This window comes from Anomalospiza imberbis, chromosome 1, assembly GCF_031753505.1.
Source record: "Anomalospiza imberbis isolate Cuckoo-Finch-1a 21T00152 chromosome 1, ASM3175350v1, whole genome shotgun sequence".
Taxonomy (NCBI): domain Eukaryota; kingdom Metazoa; phylum Chordata; class Aves; order Passeriformes; family Viduidae; genus Anomalospiza; species Anomalospiza imberbis.
Genome location: NC_089681.1, coordinates 24,113,954 through 24,134,747, shown reverse-complemented (window position 1 = coordinate 24,134,747; position 20,794 = coordinate 24,113,954). Strand labels below are relative to the sequence as shown.

At 42.3% G+C, this 20,794-nt stretch overlaps 1 protein-coding gene across 1 annotated transcript; it reads right to left on the bottom strand.

The window, feature by feature from the left end:
- Positions 1-10,996: 10,996 nt before the first annotated feature.
- Positions 10,997-19,989, bottom strand: GEM (GTP binding protein overexpressed in skeletal muscle). The gene is made up of 5 exons (XM_068184850.1): positions 19,792-19,989; positions 17,739-18,081; positions 14,579-14,655; positions 13,886-14,090; positions 10,997-12,268 (listed from the first exon to the last, which is right to left on the bottom strand). The coding sequence occupies exons 2-5, from the start codon at positions 18,070-18,072 to the stop codon at positions 11,991-11,993; spliced, it is 894 nt and encodes a 297-aa protein (XP_068040951.1). The 5' UTR covers positions 18,073-18,081; positions 19,792-19,989; the 3' UTR covers positions 10,997-11,990.
- Between the last annotated feature and the right edge of the window lie 805 nt (positions 19,990-20,794).

The following is a 20,794-nucleotide window of genomic DNA, read 5'->3' as shown; positions in this document are numbered from 1 at the left end:
CAGCTTGTTATCCTGGGATAGGTTAAAAAAAGATACTCTTAGCCTGAGCACAGATTAAGTCAGACGTGGTTCATTTCCCCCTTGGTTTTAGCTCTTCTCTTCCCCATGCAGACAATATTCATTCTGACACTGCTTTACATCACAGGGGGGAACTTTCAAAGCTGATAAGATACCAAGTGTTTCCTTGTGCACAGGACTTATAGATATTTGTACCAGCAACCGTAATAGCGAGAAAAGCAGCAAATTTCAGCTCATCAGGAATTCTTACTGGTAATTGTGTTCCCAGAGTCTGTTTCCTTAAATATCTGCATTTCTAACACTGAATTTGCTTCCTTAAAGCCTTTGACAAGGGTAGGAATAGATAGCAAGGGATTGAATATTCGCATTGATTTGAACATGCAATGGAAGTACTTTATGTCTAAATATCAAACTTGGGCTTCATTTTAGCACACATTCTTTTCACAGGAGCTTCCAGGTGGCCCTAAATGTGATTCCTGATGGAAAAATTGCCACAAATCAGTTGTGTTACCACTCATCTCAGCAGGACCATGAGGTCTGGTTGCAGCTGTACCCTCTACTGAAAGTATTACAAACTTCCAAAGAAGTGACAAAATTGGAGTCAAACCTTCTAGGGCTCTAGTTCACTTCAGAGTCAAATTACATGGCTCACCTAATAAACCTGAATCAATGCTGAGACTGACCTTTAGCTATTGGAAGGAGTTCTACATTCATCAGAGGCCAAGCCAGGCATAAATAATCACACTTATTTCAATTACCTACTTCGGTAATCAAGACCTAGTGCGATGGGTGAGCCATTAGAGGATGAGGCCTATGGTCTGCAAGAGAGGAGGGTGCACATTTTGTGTTGCCACCACCTACAATGAACACTATTTAAAGAACTAATTCCTGTGCTTAGAATAGAAAATATCAAAAATACCACATAATTTTAACTTCTGCCAGCTACGGATGACCAGCTTTTGTTGGCACACCATACACAAGCTAGGACCTCAAGGGACTTTCTGTGGGACTTTCATTTCTGTGACTAAATAACTGTGGTATTGGGCTGTCAGTGTATGTACTTCATGTTCACTTCTGTATTTCCAAAGATTACAGTGCAACCATTTTAGCTCTTTTTCTGTCTCCCTTGTGACTTATATGGAAATGTCTCCCTGGACATACACCTCTGTTTGACATTTATGGAAACTGCATGACTTATGCCCTCCATCATCTCCCATCTTAAAGCCTCAAGTGTGCATCTGTCTCATTACTTTTCAAGTTATAAGGACAGTCAGCAGGGTAAATTCATCAGTTCAGAAATGTCTCTGCCTTTTTGCATCTCAAGGTCAGCGCAGCCAGAGAATGAACCAGTGCCTTTAACAGTGCCCATGAGAAGAGGTGCTGTGGTGCTGGCCTTGGCTGCTGGTACCAATGTCCATCCTAGACCTCAATGATCCAAGCCTGGCAAAGCTAAAACTAAATGCTGTGCATTCAGGTGTTTGTTTCATGCTCAAAGACAACAGGACAGACTTCTTCTTGAGGAGCCTAAACACGAGGTCAAAGGTTTCACTTAGAGACAGAAGCACAAAGCCACTTCCTTTTCCCCTTGACTCCAGCAAGTCTTGTGATTGGGCTCAGGTCAGAGCAGCACCTCATGTCTGCTCTCAGGCTTGCATTTCCTTCCTGTAGGTACAGCCCAGGCCATATCACCAGCACAGGTACAGCAGGGTAGGGCTGAGCAAACAAGACTCCTGGCTCCCAGCAGCCTCAGTGCCATGGGTCGGATTCTCCTCCCAATCCAAAGGGAAACCAACACACTTTGGAGCACTCTATTAAACCAAAACCAGACTTATGAAAAATACTTTGCCTGAACTTCTTGGCCTTAATGTGTCTTGTGTAAGTGCTGAGTGAGCACAGCAGTTCATGGGATATTGAAAAAGTTTCATCAATTACTGGATAATAAATACATTTATATAATGCATTATAGGAGTTCCAAGTATTTTGTAGACTTGGATTAATCAAATTCTGCAAGATCTATAAGAAGAACCATCTCCTTTCCACAAAAGTGGTGCTGCCATCAATTCCTGGAATTCAAAAACAGTAATTCAAGCCCCAAAATAATACCATGGTGGTCTTAAAAAGGTCTCAATAAGAACAACAATGTGAGTGAATGAATGAATGAATGAATGAATGAATGAATGAATATATTTTTATTCACCTTTTGCTGTGTGACCCTCGATGTTTCATTATATTTATGGAGATTAGAGGGAGTTTTTTGAACAACAGAAACCTTCTCACATACTCATAAATTTGTAGAATCTATCAAACAAAAATAAGACTGTTTCAACAGTGTGATTAGAAAATAAAAATATAACATTGTCTGAACTTCCTATGTATTTTTCAAATTAATTACTGAGCTATTTGGAACTTCAGAGATCTTTATCTCCTATCTCTAACTAATGCAAAGCATAAAGAGCTTGTTGTCAGTTTTTGAGTTATGTTCATGAAACAGTAGTTCTGGTAGTAAGTTTTTATGAATGACTTGCTGGTAAGTTAAACAGGACAATGAGCAGCTAATGCAGAAAGAGAAGCAATACATTTCCAATGTCTTTGGTATTCATGCAACCTACTGTAAGCAGATCAAAGAGAGGAGAGATGAGATGAGTTTGGGATGTTGCTCTTTGTGGTACCTGTCCACATTCTTTTAATAAAACTGGAGAGGTTTTTGTCCTTTGTAGCCCAAAATATGTTTATCTACATTCCTATATATTTTTAAAACATTTTACTTTTACTTCAGTCCTTAGATTTCTGTGTTGTATAGTTCTTTGCTGATTTTCTCTTAGAATCACAGAATCACAGAACTGGTAAGGCTGGAAGGGACAGGACCACAGTGAATTTTCCGGTCCAACCTCCCTGCTCACCTACAGTGAGGGAAGCTCCACAACATCTCTGGGCAATGTGTTCCAGTGCACGGTCACTCACACAGTAAAGAAGTTCTTCCTCATCTTCAGGTGGAACTTCCTGTGCATCAGTTTTTGCCCATTGCCTCTTGTCCTATTGCTTGGCACCACTGAGAAGAGCCTAGTTTCAACCTATTGACACCCTCCCTTCAGAGACTGATAGACATTGGTGAGATCCCCTCTCAGTTGTCCCTTCTTGAGGCTGAACAGGCCCAACTCTGTTAAGAGTTTTAAGAAAGATGCTCCAGTCCCTTAACCATCCTTGCAGCCCTCAGACGGACCTGGAATCTTAACCTATTTGCTTATTTTGGTTATGGTGCTTCACTACTTATCAAAAAGTGCCTAATTTTTAAAAATTATATCCTGTATTTAAGGGGTGTGTGAATCATTTTTGCCCTTGGGGTGGTGGCGTAGGGGGACAGGCATTCCCCAGCCTGGTCCTCTGCACAGGCACTCCCAGGTGGGTGTTGATGTGCACCGTGCTCACCCCAGCCAGCTTTGCTGGAGGGAGGGTGTTCCCATTAAGACACAGCTGCAATGGCATCAACTAACTGCAAGACCACCTTGGCCAGACATTGACTCTTTTAGTCGTTCTCTCTTTAACTGAAGTTTTGTTTTAAAAGTATCTTTTTACTAAGAACTGAATTTTCTTTACATAAATGCAAATTCTTTTAACTCAGAAAGAAAGAGAGATGCACAAGCCTAATAATGCATTTGATATTCTGTTGTTTTTAAAAGCAGCTTTAAGAGAAGTAGCAGGTTTTGACAAAAGTATAGCATTTCAGGTAAAAATAAAAGCTGAAAAAATGTATGTATAGTTCTACTACAATGGGATTCTTACAGTTAATTTCTACAAAGTACTAATTACTCTTAGAATTGGTCAGTTCACTTCAGAACAAGCTTTTACTGAATTCAGCTTGGTGAGAATGACAGAAACAAATTTATTTATTTCATTTTCTTTTTGTTCTTTATTTTTTGCTGTTTATGAAGTCCTGTTTTAAATATCCCACATTTGCAGACTTCCTGCTACTCTTTAAGAGTGAATGTCAATTTTAATGGATTTAGGTTTGTTTTTCTTTGCTTTTTGCTACTATGGAACTTATGTGCCCATATTTTTATGTAGATATGTTCTAGGTTGCCTACAGAAAGAAAAGCAGTTTGTTGAGTAAGCACAAATATAAGGGAATGTTACATAAATGTTAAATAAATCCAGTTTAAATAGCATATCTTTATTGTCTATTATAAATAATAAAGATTTTAGTCATATAACATATAAATTCATAAGTGCTTAATTTATTTTTACGTATTTGCTCTTTATCTCATATGCGTAATACAAACACAATATCTTTAGCACAATTCCATTATACCTGTATAATGGTACCTGTAGCACTGTTCTAAGTTTTTGTTACTAATTTTCACCCAATCTGAAAAAAACCTCCAGTATTTTATCAGAGGTCTTCCAGAAATATATTTGCATGCCACTGGGGATCTCTGTAGGTGATTTTTGCTTCAGGGGTCAGCTTCTAGCTGTGCCAGTGGAGAAATACATTCAATGCAAGTAGCTCAGGCCAGGGCACCTGTGGTACCAGCCAGGTGATCAGGCACTCAGAGAGACTCAGAGACAGCAGCAGTTGGGGGGTCAGCAAGGAAGAGCCCACAGTAACACGCACATAGACTGTCAGGGCATGAAAACCCAGGGTTTCCTTTGTTCAGGGTCCCTCTGAGCCTGAGCAGCTCTGTTGTTCTGTTGTTGTACCACTCCTAAATCACTTTAAGGAGTCAGAGCTCTGAGATGCTGCTATGGGAGATCTGGAATCAAGCTGCTAAGGAAATCTGGTCTGGCTGCATGGGAGTGGGACGTGCAGGGGTCAGAGGTGCACCCGTGGGGTCACTGGGGCTGCCGGCTGCAAAGGGGGTCGGTCCCAGCACTGAAAGCCTGTGGGGGTGGGTGCGTGACTGCCAGAGGGTCTGACAGAAGAGCTGGTCTGACAGAAGAGCTTCCTTAACAAGCTGTTGGAGCCAGGGCGCTGTTGTCAGACCAGCTGGGCAGAACCACTGGCTTCATGGGTTTGCTGATAACCTTTGATGCAAAGGGCTGTTGCAAAATAGCAAAAATTTTGATGGAGAGCAATCCTGCTGCATTGGAGGTATTGACACAGCCCAGGAAGGCAGGACCTCAGCAAGCAGAGCAGGGCCACGGTGCTACGTGGTCTTCCCAGGGATGTTCAGAGGTGCTGTGCTGGGAGGCTTCTGCTACACAAAAATCCATGCAGGTCTGGGAATCTGCACAGTAGAAACACTGCAGTATTTTCTCATTTAAAGTAGTTTAATTTTCTTTAGCTAGGCTAGTATTCACCATAGATTTTGGTGTATGTGTAAATATTTGACCAAGGTTATTTAATTTCTGTAAATGTGGTTAATATTTCTGAAACTGCTTTAAATACGTGTTGCATATGGTATTTTATTTCTGTAAATGTGGTTAACTCTTCTGAAACTGCTTCAAATATATACTGCATGCAGGCAACAATGTGACTTCTGAAGACAAGTGAAAGTCTTAATCTCATGTTTCAAGGTCAGAATCTCAACACTACATAGCTCTATGTCTTACATGTATTCACTTGCCATCATGCTAAATTAGTTTTTTAATTAGAGAGGGAAGAGTTTGTTGATTTACTTGTATTGCAGTAAATGCTGGCAAAGATTTTGCCAAGGATAGACAGAATCACTGCTGCAATTGCACGGTGGCAGAACCTGCACATTGACTGAGGCTACAGTTCTGGAGTAGGGTTTCCTCTACCACATAGCATACCTCACTCTAGAGTGTTGTAACCACCCACAGGTGGACCAGGAACAAGGATATTCCCTCCAGAAACCAGAGTTATCACTGATAACTTATGCTTCATCATTGCAGCAGCTGCCGTCCTTCTCTCTGGGTTCTTAGATTCTTTTTTCATAGTTATTCAGGGGCAGTCTGAAGTCCATAAACCAAGGAATTTGCTTTGCCTGGCTGCACTGGCCACCTCTGTTCCCAAGGCTTCATCAGCTGGGCACACCATCCCAGCCCCAGCAGAGATGCCAGAGGAGCTGCTTCTGTCAAAGTCCGTGTGCCATACATCCTGGTGGGGCTGGGCAACTTCCAAATACTACTGCTGACAAAAATCCTGCTGTGGGTGCTGAGGGAGCATTCCAGCCTCAGTGGCTTACTTTGGAATGGAGCAAGGCAAGGAGGAGCAAATGCAGCCATTCATGACACTATATTGCACCAAGACGAGGAGGAAAACCTTAAAGCACAGAAGACTGAGAATAAAGTTAAAAAGCAAATAAAATGGCATTGTGGCAGCAAAGCCTGAGAGCATTCCACAGGACACTGCTCAGGGATTCAAGGTGCACAGAGAGGAAATACATCCTGAACAATGTGAGAGCAAAGCTGTGGATTGTAGAAATACACATATGTTCCTGAAAGCCAAAGGCAGACACAAAAACAGTGGCCTGGCCATGCCAAACTTATTGCGGTCCATTCGGAGCTCAGTGGAAGTTCGACCAGTGAGAATTCAGTGAAACACTCACAACATCAGAGAATGAGTGCAAAGCTCAGTGGAGCTAGAGGGCCTTCCTCCAGAGGAGCAGCCACCAAGCTCCCCTCATCCCTGCATGGGAGGGATACCAGCCCAGTGCCTTCCCATTGCTCCCTCTGCTCTCCCACTGCTCACCACGCCTCAGGTGGGCAGTGCCAGATCTGGAGGGGGACGTGGTGTCCCAGCTTGCCTCACCCACCAAGTGCAAGTGGGAAAGAAAGGCTGGTCCCTGCATGCTGTTAGTACAGATGCAGGAGCTGAAGTCAGGCATCCTTCAGTGTATCCATGTGACAGTCTGAATTTTCTCATTGAAAGTTCCCACCTGCCTTTCTCCTGTTGGCCCAAAGAGCAGTCAAAGGTCTGCTCTGGGCACCCTGTGTCTAACAGGAGGCTGTCGAGTGCACACAAGCAGAGTATCAGAAACAACTCCTACTTAGAAAGTCATTTCATTTCAAAATGACTCATGCATAAATTTCAAGACTTGGAGGAAGTGTATTACACTAATCATTTTCTCAGCAAATTATTAACCATGTTCCAGGTAGCACTGTAAAATGAGGCACACAGGACCTGGGTGCTCTGACGTGGGTGAGTTGTCCTCACTGTCTGACTGCAGGGAACCTGTTGCAGCAAAACTGCTAAAATCACAAGTAACTTGCACAGTGAATTTCAGTGGCTCTAGGCAAAATAATCCCCATTACGTTGATGATCTCACATTTGTGGTTGCAGAGGATAAATGCAGAGGTATTGCAGGCCCCTGTTTGAGGTGGTCACTGCGGGAGGAGTGGGGCTTGCTGCAACATCTGTGGGAGATTTCTGGAGTGACAGTACCAGGAGGGGCGGGTGGGGAAGCTGTCAGGTTGCACACTAACATCATGGGCTCTTTGGTCACACTGTGTACCAGGATTCACCCTTTTTCCTGCAGCCATCCCTACCCTGCATTGCATCCCTACATCTGGCCCGTGGTCCCTTCTGGAAGCAATGGTAGACACAAGGCTTCTCCATGTAACCTGCAGAGGGTTACATTTAGATAATTAAAAGTCACTCTATAAACCTCCCACAAAGTCTGCTATGTTTAAAAGTGCTGGCAACGTGACATTTTAGTGCCCAGCAATGTGATATTTTAGCAAGATTTTAACACAAGATTCCACCTGTGTCTTGGGTGCTACTGCAAACCTGCTGTTGCATGGGTCCTACAAGTGAAAAAACACAAAAGAAATTGTTTGGTTCTTTCCTCTCTCCTGTGCTTCCACAATGAACCAAAACTGCTGGGGACTGCAGGCAAGGCAGACATGTCTCATTAAATATTATTTAATGCAATTGGAAGCCACATCTGATAAAACCTACAGTGTGCTGAACACCACCTCAACCCATAGCGTTTGTCTGTCTGACTGAGCAATGACTTAGTCCAGGAAAGAGAGCCAGAGGAGAACCAGCCCCAGCGCTCACACTGGCACTTATCTCCTGTGCTTGTGAGTCAGACACAGGAATGATTTACATGATGCATTCAGCTCTACAGTCTTCAGAGGTGTTGCAAAAAACGAGTTGCAGGGTTTGCTTTTGGAGAGTCAATAGTTTATTAGTCCAGGGATCTCATTAGTACATTGTCTCTTCTCTGCATGCCGCAGCTTTCCGTGAAAAGCCTTCCCAGGGAGAAAGAAGAGCTGTAGCAGATTGTAAAGACACAGAACTCAACTGCTTCCTTCCTCTGTCGCAGCCCTCTGTAGATCCCATTATCTTCACCAGTCGGCTGGTGTAAGGAGCCCTTTCTCCCATTTGCATCTGAACCCCAAAAAGCCCAAGAGAGAGAACTCAGGTCTTTATAGCTTTCCATGGTGTTGATGTTGAAAGGCATGGATATGTGAGGGTCAAATCCACAGTACATCCATTGATTTTATTGAAAATATCTTTCTTTTACTAAACTAAATTTTATCAATAATTCTCCCAAATCCAAAATCCTGTAGCACCATGCAAATCCACACAGTGCCATAATAATGAGTGTGTTTTCTCACAAAGCATAAGTAAACTTCTCTTCGTGCAGTTTATCTGTCACGATTAAAGATTACAGAGCTGGACATACTCTGTAATTCCTCTTACAAATCTGATCTATCTTCTTGAAGAGAGCTTTTTATAACAGCTATTTCACTATAATTGGCATTTTGTGTGTTCTTAGACTTCTTTTTTTCTGTACTTATTTTCTTTTATTTTATTTGGACCCAGTGACTTTTGCTGTTTTGGCCTTGGTGCTCTCAGTGCTGTGACTCACGTATTCCACAGCCTCTGCCAAATCTCTGGGTCCAGCATTGTAATTATCACATTAGGATCTGTCATTGTAGCCCTGACTTAATAAATAGCAGGACAGTGATTAGAATCACTGATTGATCCATTCCGCAGTTTTGGACACTCACATCTGAGATGAACAGAGGGTCTGTTAAAGACGTTAAAGACTTGAAATAGCATTCCTGAGTAAATTAGTATTAATCGGTCATTCCAGGTACACTAGCTTTTATATATAGTAAGAGTTGCTGCATTTGGTAATCTGGTGATGATCAGCTAAAACCATGACTCAGATTAATCTCATGAGCTGCAAGGGGAAGCCCCAGCCCTTCCTCCATACCCAGCTTGCTGTAGCCATTAAGATCAGAGCATAAGATTTGGGTTCCTTCAGGTGGAACGCACAGTGCCCTTCAGGAGTGCATCTCAGGCACTGCAGTCCCAGGTGGACATTCAATCCATAGGACCAGGCCAGACCAGGTTCAAAACAAGAAGACCCTGAAATGTGCAAAGTGGAGATGCTCAGCACCAGCTCTCTCACTCCTCATCCACAGGTCAGAAATAACACACCCTGGTATGACCCACAGCTCCATGGAGGAGATGCTGCTGCTTGTGGACTTTCACCCTACAGCTTCCCCCACGCTCTGCCTGAACGCCTGTGGCAAGCATGGAGCCTGCAGGGTGAACCAAAGGGCTGGTGAGAGGTTGACTGGGACATGAAAGGTGGAGGCATGTGTTTAAATTGTTTTGCTCCAAAGGTAGTACTGTGCTGTTCAGAGACCAGCAGCAGCCCCAGAAGACAGAATTGCAGTAATGTCTGCTTGCTGTGAATAGGAAAAGTCAGGTGACATGCCATGCCCACTGCAAAGCTTTTTGTGGCAGCTTGTGACATCTCTGGGAAATTGGCCTACCTCACTGAATTTTTTCCTTTGAAAAATCATATGTTTTAGAAAGAAATTCTGTTATCTTGGAAGGAGTGGAAGGAGAAGAGCAAAGATATGAAAACTTATTGGCAATTCCAAATTTTTATCATGCCATCGATGTATCCTGCTATCAGAATGTTAGGAACATGGATGGCTTTTATTCCTAAGGGTTGTATATATGATCAACATGGACATTTTGCATTTCTTCAAAACCTGGTTTAGATTTGTAGCCTGACAGATGTAGAATAGATTAAGGAAGTGTGCTGTTTGCATACAGCTATACTTTCAGTTCATAAATATAATATTAAAAATTAATTTGTGCAATTTTGTTTTCATTTCTGAATGGGGGAAAGGTTCTGAGAGTTAAAAAGTTCTGAAAACAAAATTCTCTAGATTGCTCTGGGTTGACCTTAGGTTGCATGCTGAGAGCTCAAAAGCATTCATCCAAAATCCACCAACATGGATCTTGTCTGTGCTCATTTCAAAAGGTTGTTTTTTTTTTTTTTCTGTTCTTGACAACACTTTATTCCAGATCAGAAATTTCCTTCCAGGGAGATCTTAATACCCCACAAGCATTGAGTCATTCTGTAATGGGATGTTTTACCCATAGAGAACTGCTAGAAGTCATCTCCTCAGCAGAGGAAATTGTGGGCAAACACTCAGCAGGTTCATTCCTGTCCAGAGCATTTGGTACATGAAAACTGTGCAGCCCAAAATGAGGAATCCAGGTTTCACCTTGTTAGTGTTGCACATTTTTGCCTTCATCATCTGGGAAGATGAACTGCCAGGCTGGAGATTTGGCTTTTCTGAGTCATGTGGCCAAAAATGTAATGACTGTACCTCTGACCAGCATTGCCAAGAGGAAAATAGCACAAATATGCCCAACAGCAAGTGAGGATTAGGGCACACCATGGCAGCTACCTGCTTTCTGTCCTTGAATGTAGCATTTAACTTCTGTTCATCTCCAAAACTGGGGTAACAGTACTCATCTACATTTCTAAAGTGGTTCCAGGCTAAAGGCCCAATATCTTTGATAGAAGTGATTTATTTTTAACTCGCTCACCACAACACCATTTTTATGTGAGGGTTATTGTGCACTCGTCTTTGAGGCTCCTATTGCTTCCTGCCTTGAGATCTTAGGTTGCTATGCAGCCTGTGTTCAGAGATGCAAGGAATCCTCACTGCACTTCTCGAGCAGCAAACTTGCTCAGCATGCACAATCTTTCCTGTACTTGAAAACATTCTTAGGGATTTTCTAGTGAGGCTCAAAGGCAGTCATATATTTTATTTGTTTTATTACAAGGCATGTAAGTAAAAACTTGCATATCTGAAAAAAGATATTAGATAGAAAACAGTAATAAAATTATTATTATTATCTTAAGAAAATTGGTAATAAATACATTTCCCCTCAACATTAAAATGCTTGTTATTTTGCACAACAATAAATACAGCATAGCTCTGGCATAGAGAAAGGCCAAGGATGGATACAAGAAGTCCATGTGGTGGCATAAAAAAGCTCAGGTGATTTTTAAAGGTTTGGCATCCTGCACTTGATGCACTTTGATACAACTTGCACTTTAATTTTACTATGATTTTTTAAAAGTCCCATAATATGATAACATGAGAGGAAAATTCGCTTGACTGTAGGATTTTTCCTTTAAATATTTTCAAAGTAAGAGATGTGTAAACTCACTGAAGCTAATCCTTGAAATAAAGAAAAAATACCAAACAGGTGTCTTTGTGGTTATTCTACAAAAATGCATTTTTTTCAGCTGTGGGTGCTCAAGCCTGACCAGCCAACTGACAAGGGACCAATCTCCAGTCAGTTCCTCAATTCTTTACACAGTTTTAAAAAAGAAATATTAAGAATGAGGAGAAAAAGTAAAGACAGTAGTATTCGTTTCCCAAGTTACGGCGTTTGAGGTTCTTACACTAGTATCCAAAAGTAAGAGGAGAAAGAATAGGTGTACTCCAGAACAGTTCCCAGCATAATTTTGGGTCATTCTGGTCTATACTTTTCTTTTAAATCTACTGACAAAAAAAAAAAAAAAAAAAAAAAAAAAAAAAAAAAAAAAAAAAAAAAAGGAAGAGCTAAGAGCTATTTCCATGCACTGTGCTGTTCTTATGCCAGCACATATCATCACAATCACAACTGTGAACCTAAGTCACTGATAGCCCAATCTAATATAGATTGATTGATTGTCCTATGACAAAGTTAGATCATGTCCACAAAATGCCACAAGCTCTGGCAGAGTCCAGTGTTCTTAAAGTACTGATAGGTCATGGCAAGACTTGGACTTGAGTTTGAAGGCCATGTTCTTGTTGTTCTTGGCAACTATTTTGCCCCAAAACCGCCTGGCTTTCTTGGGGATGCTCTCTCTCCGTTTCTGTAGCGCCAGTCGCTTCTCGTTCTTTTCCTTGCTGTCCCTCCGGAGCCGGACTTGCCGCACGATGCCCTCGAAGAGCTCTTTCACATTGTGCTGCACAGCTGCTGAGGTCTCAATGAACTTGCAGTCAAACACCACGGCGCAGGCTCGTCCCTCTGCAAAATGACAAGGTGGACACGTTACAGGGGGTCACAAGGCCCGGGGTGGGGAGCAGGGACAAGCTGCCATGTGCAGGGGAGTCAGAGCCACTGGGGAATTCCTCAAGCCTGATATAGGCACAGATAAGTCTTTAATCACCTGATGCTGCCTGCTAACCCAGGATCCATCTGTCCTATGTCACAGCTGCTTCCCAGAGGAAATGGAGGGTGAAGGGGGGGTAAATCCCCTCCCAGTAAAGCCCAGCCCACGCTGCTGGCTATGAAGGTAGCGCAGAATGACAGACTTGAGACACTGAGGCACTGAAGGCTGGGAGGTCAGCAGTGCCTCAATACCACCTGGCCATCTGCAATGCAGACTCCCTCAAGCTGCACTGAAGGGTGATGATGGCACTCTGCAGGCATACAGCACAGCACTGGAGGCAGAGCACTTTCCTCCTTCATGGGCCATGGGTGTAAACCACAGCCCTGGAACTGTGGCAATTTCAGTGAGAACAGACACATGTACAAAACCCTTAATAAAGGGTGTCTGTGGCTTTAGGGGTACATCTGAAATCATAGTTCTTATTCTCAATTACATGAGCCTAAGCTAAACCTGACAGGTATCTTTGACACAAGCCAATTTTTGGCTTGCTGTGAATTCATTGCCCGGGCCATTAAAGTGACACCTGCCATCTTTCTAAAGAACTTTCAAGCTGGACAAAAAGGAAGGAGAACGCAACCCTGGGCACCCTATGAACCCCTCAGTTCAACCTGTTCGCTTGGGGCAGTTGTGACAGGATGCAGAGGAACTGCACACATCCACAGAGCAAGGAAAATAGTCTAGCTCAAGTGGGAAACAGAAGAGCAGAACAGCTGCAGAGAGAAGAAAATGCTGAGGAGAAGAACCCATGTTTCTGATGGGCCAAGACGAGAACATCTAATGCATGCCTGTGTATCACAGTGTGTCACCTGAGCTTCAGGGAAGACTCTACAAGAAGATATTTTACTGACTGCAGATATTGAGAGCCAGCAGCAGTGTTCCCAATAGTCTCTCCATTCCTATTTATGGGCTTAGTGGTTATTCATTTGTGTGCAGCCAAGGGAAGGCTGATTTAGCATCCCAAAGCAAGGCAATAAGGAGACCTCTTCTGAAAGGCTGCACAGTTCCTGCCCAGACTAGCAAAACGAAGATTGAGAGGGAATTTTAATTCGTTAGGGAGGACAGAGAACTGGTTATAAAGAAGGGAATTTTTGGCAGCAGAATAAAGGGGGCTAAACTTTTTATGCATAAACATGCATTGGGAATACAAAGGGTTTCCAGCTACCAGAGAAATCACATTTTGCAGGGGTCTTCCACTAGGAGCTGGAAGGGAAGAAATCCCATTTATGATGGTACTTAATAAATATAGAAAAGGGATTATCTGATATATAACAGTATTACCAAGGAAGGCTTAAGGACCTGGCAGACCCTTCCCAGTCCTCTGCCTTCTGTTCCAGCCCTCTTTTATTTTATTACTCTTTTATTGCCTAGTCCTGGCCACAAGGTACTCCTTCAGCCAGAGCACTGCAGTTTGTCCAAAAGCTACTAGATGACTCTTAATGTTTATCTCGGGTTGATGCTCACAATTTCCTTACCTGCCACTGAAACTTCACGGCACCTGACAAGGTCACTTTTGTTGCCAACCAAAATAATGGGGATATCTTCTTTCTGGCGTGCCCTGCGGAGCTGTATTCTGAGTTCAGAGGCCTTCTCAAAGCTTGCTCGGTCTGTGATGGAGTAGACGATCAAGTAGGCGTCTCCCACTTGCATGCAATGGTCGCGAATCCATTCTCCCTCACGCTGTTCAAATTAAATGGTCAGACATTGTTATGCCCAGAGCAGATTTTACTTAGAAAGTCAAACATTAGAGAATCCAAATGCATTCCTGCTGTAAACTGTAATGGATATGGTTTGAATCACAGTTATACTACAAGTAATTCCAATGTGGTGATGGTATGAATACTTCACCACAAAGGAGGGCAAAAACTTGCCCCATATAATTTATTGTGCTGGCTTTAGGTTGGAATGAAAATGGTCTGGAAAGAAATCTTGAATATTTTGTTTTATCATTAAAAAAAAAAAAAAAAGAAGACTTGTACTTCTCAGGCTTACAGTGCAGAGCCACTAGGCATGCTTGCCTTGATGTGACATAGGGTTAATCCTATATCTTCCCTGACTCTACTGTATGAAAACACCTATTTTCTTTCCCAAAGGAAACTTGCTTTTTATATTAGCAGTTATTCATATACACTTTCCTGTCAGCATTTGACTAGAACAAATTAAAGTACCTTGTTATCCCACATGTCGAGCAGAATAACAGTTGCACTTTCCCCATCCACCATCAGAGTTCTTTCATACGTGTCTTCTGGAAAGAAAAGCAGAAAGGTTGGTGATACATTATTTTGTGTCATCATATACATTTTAAAAATCCAAGTTGTTGAATGTGGGGGATTTGTTCACAGAGTTTTTGAGCCAAATTTTAGGCTGGCTCACATCCAGTTCTTGCCTCATTTCCATCCACATTGAATCTGCACTCTGTCCATTATTGGTTGCCTTACTTTCCATGATAGATGAAGGAGGCTGAAAGAGCAGGAAACAAAATGTTCATTATTTTGGCTGATAGTCTCTTTATCTTATGTGGGAGAGAGAAAATAGAACTAGTGGAAGAAATAACCAGAGGCTGAACATTTGCCCCATGGGAGCAGCAGAGTCCAGCAAGCCTGAGTAATGGAAAATATTTGCTTTCGCTTTAGCATGGACAATTTACGGGTGAACAGCCACTGCTGCTGAGAGCAGTACAGCAAATAGCCTACCAAGTGAGGAGGACAGGGTGTTGTGAGACAACAGCTGTTGAGTTTGAGAGAGATTGAGACCTCTGTTGCACACTCTCTCCCATTACACAGTTTCCCTATCACCTTTGATGTCAAATAGCAGAAAAATGAAAAAAGCACAGGTCAGTTATTGTTGTGATTTGTACTGCCACCATAAAAATTCATACCTAGATTATAAATGCCATGTGGTAAAATTCTACCTTGATCTAAGGGGGCTGTTGCCACTCTGAATTTTGATCAAGCCTTGCTGTGAAATCTGCTTCAAATACCAGTCTTTCTTCTTTTCCCTAAAGCTGGGGGTGATGAGCAGTGAGGGGTTTGGACTCATTTCTAATCTCACACTAGTGGCCAGTGAAAAAAAAGCTGGTCTTAAGGTACTACAGCATTTAAAGGATCTTTCCCAACCACACTTGTAGATAGGGTTGTGTCTAACCAGTCTAACCTCCTAAGACTTCTGTTGTGCACTGATGAAGTGAACTTTCCCCTAAATTGTAATCAGAGCCTTTCTTCAAAGATAGGGATCTACATCCCAGTAAAAGAATAAGCTAAAAATATTACACATTTAAAATAAAGTCAAAATGAGCCCATGCTTAAAATGTCAAGACTAAAAAGACAGAGCTAATCACTAGGAGTTGTTTCCCTTGAGGTCCCAGGAGTACGAGGCTTGTGTTCATGAGTTAGCTTTGTCTTACAGTCAGTAGCAAAGCCTCTCCATAAAAGCAGCTGTACTCCTTTATAAGCTGGCTACCCTGAAACTATCCTCTCATGTAATTAAATTTCCAGTGTGTAAGCTAAAGTTCCAGTATGTAAAACTAAAGTAAATAGTTCCTTCAAGTGACCGAGCATCTGTGTGAGAACAAGCTCCATGCACACCAGAGGACAAAATCCAGAAGACTCCTTCTGCACTGCATTACATATAGAGAAGCTACAAATGCATAATCACACTCTTTGAAAATACTATGCCTAAATAGTCATATTCAGCACTCATTTGCACCTTGGTCAGTCCTAAGGAACTTCTGTAGAATATAAAACACACTGAAAGTGAGTTCTTTTCATGCTGTTTTCAAAGGTGACAGTAAAAAAGAGAGACATAACAGCAAGACTTCCAATTATCTCTTCAGAGCTGGCCTTGAAAATCTGTCATTGCTATACTCCAAGCAATGCTGCTGAGAGTGCGATGGAAAGAGGAAACCACATGGCTTCACGTGAAGGAAAAGAAAACTGCCCGACAGGGGTGCGCAAAGCAAATCAGCTGCACTTCCTGATGGCTTGTCCAAGGATCTTACTCTACTTCAGTCATTTTCAGCGCTAGGAAAATTTTTATCAGAGATACTCTAGGCTGAGGAGCTGGTAGAAATATGGAAAAAGTTGATGGCAGAAGCTAAAGGTAGAGCATGCCTAAATCAGTGAATTTGAAATCCCCCAAAGGCACAAATCTCTGTGTCCCCAGTCTGAGACCGCAAGCAAGGAAAATGTGAGTCTGACCTTCCTGATACTGGGCTTTTTTAAATCCTGGGCAAAACTTCCCCTAACTGGAGAGTTAAACATGCAGAAAAGAAGTTGTCCTGCCTATGCACCACTGAAGTATGGAAGAGAAGCCCAGAAATTCTCAGTGATAGCACTGGTACCATCACACCAAGGGAATATAGACAGGAGACAGAAGAGAGAGACAAAGAAAGCCCCGAACAGTGACAAACAAAACCCAGCAGCAAACTGCATGTCCCCTGAAAGCCGCAGTGACTACATCCTTGGAGACACAGCAGGTTTCTTGGCAGCACAGCCCTTCCACATCAACACCTTGCACACAGTATAGCTCAGGACTTGGTGCTCCAGCTTCACCTTCTGCACAGTCTGATCTTTGGGATTAAAGAACACTTTGCAATCCTAAACAAAGCAAGGGGGTAAAGCAAGGGGGAAGCATCAAAGAGAACCCTACAGCTTGTGTCTTTCCCCCAAAGGGAAACAAGCAACAGGAATTTTCCTACTCTGTTGAAGGACCTTTATCTTTTTTTTTTTCCTCCTGGAGGAGCCCATACTGTGCAAATAACACGAAGCAAGGTTTTTACTCAAAATTTTATATATTTTACTCAAAGTCCATACAGCCTGTACTACAGTGATGTGTTTATACAGAAAGGCTGAGATGACTTCTAATGGCAAATATTTTGGAAGTGACTGTTTCTTTATATATGATTTTAAAGTATTTAATTCTTGTAAATCATGAGGACCTTCAGTTTTCTCTCTCACAAGGAAAGCTAGAGTCAGCCCTGTGATGCCAGTGGTAGCACAAATGTTGGACTAGCTATGAAAGCTAAAGATGACTCATCATCATAGGTAGGAATGAGGCAGTTTCCAACTGGTATTTTGGAATGAAATGTCATGGGAATCTGAATTGTTCTCTTTCAGTGGTTTTCAGTCATTGTTGGAGAGGATCTTACTCATCTTATTTTGCTTTCTTCTTTTCTTAAAAGAGGTGCTTGAGTTCAATCAGTTTTGAGAATCAGACCCAAACACTTGTTACTTCTGGTTTACATTAAACAGCCTCTCTTTTTCTGTGCCAATTACTACAGGCAGAGCTGACTGCAAGCAAACACCAACACCCCAGGACATAATTACCTACCTCCCAGCACCTCACAGTCACTGTCAATGCTGTCGTGCACCCCTGCAAAGATGTTGGCTAGCGAGGACTTTCCCACGCCGTGCTCCCCGATCAGCACCACCCGGTAGCAGTTGCTGCCAGACTCGGAGGAGATGACGGAGTCGGATGACTCTGAGGACCAGCTCCTTCTGTAATATTCATCAGGACTGATGGTGTATCGTTTCTGTGGGTTGTACTCATTGGAGTCTTTCTGGACCAGCAGATTCTTTCCATCAGCAGGGATGCTCCATCGCTGCTGCTGCTGGTGCAGACTGCTGCTGTGGGTGCGACGCATGGTAACATTGTTGAGAGTCATTTTTAACCCCTAGTGAAAAATAGGGAAATCACAAATGTTACCCACAAAATATTTAGAAATGGCCTCTTACTAGCTTCACCGGGCCACGTCATGCTCCTCTGTAGGGACTTAATATGTGAGAAAAGAAAAATTAGCCTTTCTGCACTTGGTGGTGCACAAAGAAATATTTTAGTTATTAGCTAGTGAGACAGAGATTGTTGATAATACCACCCTCACATGCTAAATCCTATCTTGTTTAGCCTTTACTAGCTCACGGCTGTGCTGAGTGCAGCCCAGTCCTGGAAAGAGGGAGGCATTGCTGAGTCCCAGGAGGAGAAGGAGGGGACAGTGCTCACCACACCGGTCCTACACAGCAGCTGCTGCCTTGACGAGAGACTGCCTGTGGTACAGGCAATGTTCACCTCCTTTTGGCATCACTGGGGACAAACAGAGACACTGGTCTCAGTTGCCTCCAGCTGCCGGTGCAGCTGGGTGTACAGCATCTTTCTCATTGACTCAGTTAAGAGCTGAAACTCTTGGGAAAGCAATAAGTCATAATTCACTGCACTCTTGAGACAACCCTGGTACAAAAAGTCATGCAAGCAAGTTTTGCTGTGATGGGGTGGATTTGGGTCTGGTCTGTGGCCAGGTAAACAAAGAATGATTCTGCCTCAGACAGTGACTTTTTGGCTGGTAAGAGGGAGGACATAGTGAAATCCAACATCTTTTCTGAGGAGGTACAAGTTATAGCTTCTACAGGAGATACAACTGGGAGAAAAGGCTCAATAATTTATAGATATTAAATCAATAACTTCATTATCGCACAATTAATTAGATAGGTTCATTCTTCTTACATAAGCATAGCTCTTAATTACATTTTACTCAGCAAACTCTATTTTGCCTTGCTTGGAGGCAGAAAAGAGTGATGTCATTCTCACAGGCTCACCTACCATTTTTAGGAAAGTTACTTTGATGCACTCCACTTCCCAAAGGAACTATTATTTAGACATTTTTCTTTTTTTCCCTATATCTGATGTATCTGATGTTTCTTGGCTCTCTCCTCCATATCAGTAAATAGGATAATTGTCCATAAAATTCACCCAACCACTTTCAAACCTCAATAATAAGTGATGAACAATAAAAAGTACAGTGAAGCAACATGTACAAATTGCTATTCTTCTTCATACAAAACTGTCTGAAAACATCTGTGAATAAATGCCCAGCAGGACCTAGGACAAAATATATAGAAAAAGCACTGTCTGGATTTACTACAGAATACACAATATTTTCTCTGTGATGTGCAGTACTTTGGGGCAAAAGGAGACCGTTTGCATGGTCCCAGTCACAGTAACTCTGTCAGTAAGAAATACATCGAAATAAGAAATCACACTCTAAGCAAAGGCTTCTTTGCAAACAAAATTAAATATTTGTTATGGTTGAATGCTAAAATGCACTTTTTCCTTCAGTATCCCCATTGAAAAGACCAGATGAGAGAATCCAGATCTCATTCAAACAGCAAACTCATAACCTGCAACAAGCAGTCACTCACAAAACCATCACAAACACAAACATTTTACAATTTAGCTTCTAACAAATTGTCATCCCTCATTAAAAAAGCCAAATGAGTCCCTGTCACACACTGTGCTCCAAGTTCAAACTGGTTTTCCTGCCCCATACTGCATTTAGCTGCCTGGGTCTGCAGCAGCTCCAGGAAAAGACCGGGTCCAAATCCACTCTTACTTGTGCCAGGCTCCCGCAGCCAGTCCAGTCCTTTGTTCCCCCTGCCCGTCGCTCTCGGTGGGCTGTGACACACTGAGCAGCTCTGCCGAAGTAAATCCTCTCCTGCTTTGGGACTGCCTCTTTAATTCTTTCTCAGCAAACCTGGTTTATATTAAGCCCATCTGATCAGAGACAGGGCTTTTCCGTGACGTGGCTGGACTTTCCATACAACAGCCAGCCCCCAGCTGGGGGAAAGCAGACACGCAGCAGCGAAAAACTTGCAAACAATCTCAAAAGACTTACTCAAAATCATGTGATTGTTTCAATATTGCCAGTAAAATAAACACTTCTGGTTCTTGAATGATGAAAACAGAAAAGTGGAACAAAAATAAATAATAAATGTAATTTAGCCTCAGAGAGCTTTTAATTCAAATGTTATCAAAATTAATGATGATTTTAAAATTACCTAAGTTTATTTAATGCATGAAATTCTGTAAATGTATTGTGTATCTGTTCTCTGTCTGCAAAACACACTTAACCCCCTGCTGGACAAAACATTTATCTGGAATAGAATATCTGAATGTTATTTTGAAATTTTTTAGAAGTAGGAATATTAATCTAGGGGCTTTGTTTGGGTTTTGTTTGTTTCTTTGTTTCTAAAGCACCAATATTTACAAATCTGTTATTCTCTGTCAGCCTCCAAGTGACTGTACCCAGTCTCCTGAACTGCATAACCATCTCTCTCTCACTTCTGCTTCAATATTTTACTACCAAGGGCTTGAAAAGACATCCAACTATGAATTCAGTGTTACTGCAGCTGGCTGTTGGCAAAGATGCATCAGAACACACAAAGTCTGCGCAAAGTCACACAGTGTTGACACTGTGCACAGGAACAATCACTATATAGTGTACATGCCACAAACCCAGGGTCTGGTCCTTAAATTTTTATAGCCTCATAGCTGATTGGCAGAAGAAATTTTGCCAGAAGGCAAGAAATCCAAACCTGTTGAAACTTGTAACAACA